The following is a 1799-nucleotide window of genomic DNA, read 5'->3' on the forward strand; positions in this document are numbered from 1 at the left end:
ATATGAATTTGTAAGTCATCGCAGCCATCTTTACTTCACTGAAGCGCTTAAGGTCACATACATCACGTATGCCAATTATGCTTGAATGTGACTGAAATTTAAAAAAAAAAAGGAAAAGAAAATCCCGAAAGATAAGATGTACTGACAGACGCAATTCTAAAATAGTCGATAAGCCGAATGAACATCTGTAGCAAAAAGTAACGTGCGCAGCCTATATGAAAGGGGGCGTGTTTGTATTTTGCTTCTAGGTATTATGACATTGATATGACTTGGAAATCATTACTCCATTGATCTTTGTATTTTATATTTTCTTTCTCATTGAAAGAGCCGGATTGGTCCAAAGGAGGGTAGTTCAGAGGGTCCAACGATGGGTGCGTCAAACAACAAATTCTGCTCGGCGGACCGTCTCCTCCCCCGGTGTGAGCCCGGAGACCTCGTCGAAATCCTCCACCCCTCGTCGACGTTCAACCACTGGGGCGTCTACGTCGGCGACGGCTACATCATCCACGTCCGGCAACCATGGGTGAAGAAGGAGACACTAGCCCAGGCGGCCGGTGGTCGACTAGTCCGCGTCAACAACGACAAACACAAGGTGCTCAAGTGCAAGCCTTTGCGCGCCGAGAAGATCGTGAACACCGCCTACGACCAGGTAGGTCTGGACTGGTATAATGTGCAGTTCTACGGCTGCGAGATGTTCGTCATTCGTTGCCGATATGGCATCAAGGTAAATGTGGCCGAGCTGTACAGGGAGGTGATCACAGAGCCAAAGACCACGCCCTATGCCATGTGCAACCCCATCGTCATGTTTGGACATCAGCAGCACGAAAATGGGATCGTGGAGCTAGACTATCAGAACTATGACTGACAGGCCCGGGGCGAGGCTGGGGTAAGGATGTCACGACCTCCCGTCCCGTGTCAGCCCTCTGAGAGATGAAATATGAAACTGTGCCTGAAAATTGGAAGAGGAAATTAATGCTCCGTTTGGCTGGTGATCGATCCGGCTGGTACGGTGTAAGATGGGAAACTGAGGCTACACGTCGCGGTCCTCTGCACTCGGAGATTAGCGACGCTTGTCATTCCATTGGACACACAGGAGAGAGTATAGTTTGCACGCTAGGCCAGCAAAGCCTTCAATCAAACTACAATGTATTATGTATGTGACAACTTTGTTGAAAAGTTCCAAAGTGCCTTGGATTATGAAAAGAGTGTTTGGGGAATAGTCATCCTTTCTATGCATCAAACTCGTGAAGAATTTTGCTGCAGAAATGGTCATCTTGCCGTCCTTTAGTTGGCAGCTCTGAATTTCACTGCGTGTCTTAAACTGGAGAAAGATTATTAAAAACTTGTTCAATTCATTAATATGCACCAAGTCAGAAGTCATTTTTGTTAATGAACGAAAGTGAGCATGCAGATGCTGGAAGGGGAGAAAGGGGAAAACCTCTCATACCTAAGGAAAATGTTGAAATGACGTTTGTCATTGGATTTTGCAAACATTTATATAGTATATTGGCGGCAACATATACCATCTTCTTACCTGTCCCTCAATACATGTGTCTTTTATTCTTCCATCTTTTGATCTAGATATTGATCTACACTCTAAAAACGCAAATGTTGAATCAACATTTAAAAGGGCCGAGGTGTGACAGCATTTTTTGAAGTGTTGCATCCAACTTTTAAGATAACATTCTAAATGTTGAATCTAGCAGGAAAACCAACACTTTGAAAATGTTGTCACTCCTCGGCCCTTTTAAATGCTAATTCAACATTTGTGTTTTTAGAGTGTAACCATCTATTATACC

At 44.4% G+C, this 1799-nt stretch overlaps 1 protein-coding gene across 1 annotated transcript; it reads left to right on the forward strand.

Moving 5' to 3' along the window:
- The first annotated feature begins 322 nt into the window (after positions 1-322).
- On the forward strand, positions 323-1518 carry LOC140232030 (phospholipase A and acyltransferase 3-like). The gene has a single exon (XM_072312181.1). It carries the CDS (start codon positions 368-370, stop codon positions 863-865), a length of 498 nt encoding a protein of 165 aa, XP_072168282.1. The 5' UTR covers positions 323-367; the 3' UTR covers positions 866-1518.
- Positions 1519-1799: the final 281 nt, after the last annotated feature.

Source organism: Diadema setosum, chromosome 8 (assembly GCF_964275005.1).
Source record: "Diadema setosum chromosome 8, eeDiaSeto1, whole genome shotgun sequence".
In the NCBI taxonomy this organism is placed as follows: domain Eukaryota; kingdom Metazoa; phylum Echinodermata; class Echinoidea; order Diadematoida; family Diadematidae; genus Diadema; species Diadema setosum.

Coding starts and splice junctions, on each gene's coding strand:
- LOC140232030 (XM_072312181.1), top strand. CDS start 368: ATGGGTGCGTCAAACAACAAATTCTGCTCGGCGGACCGTCTCCTCCCC.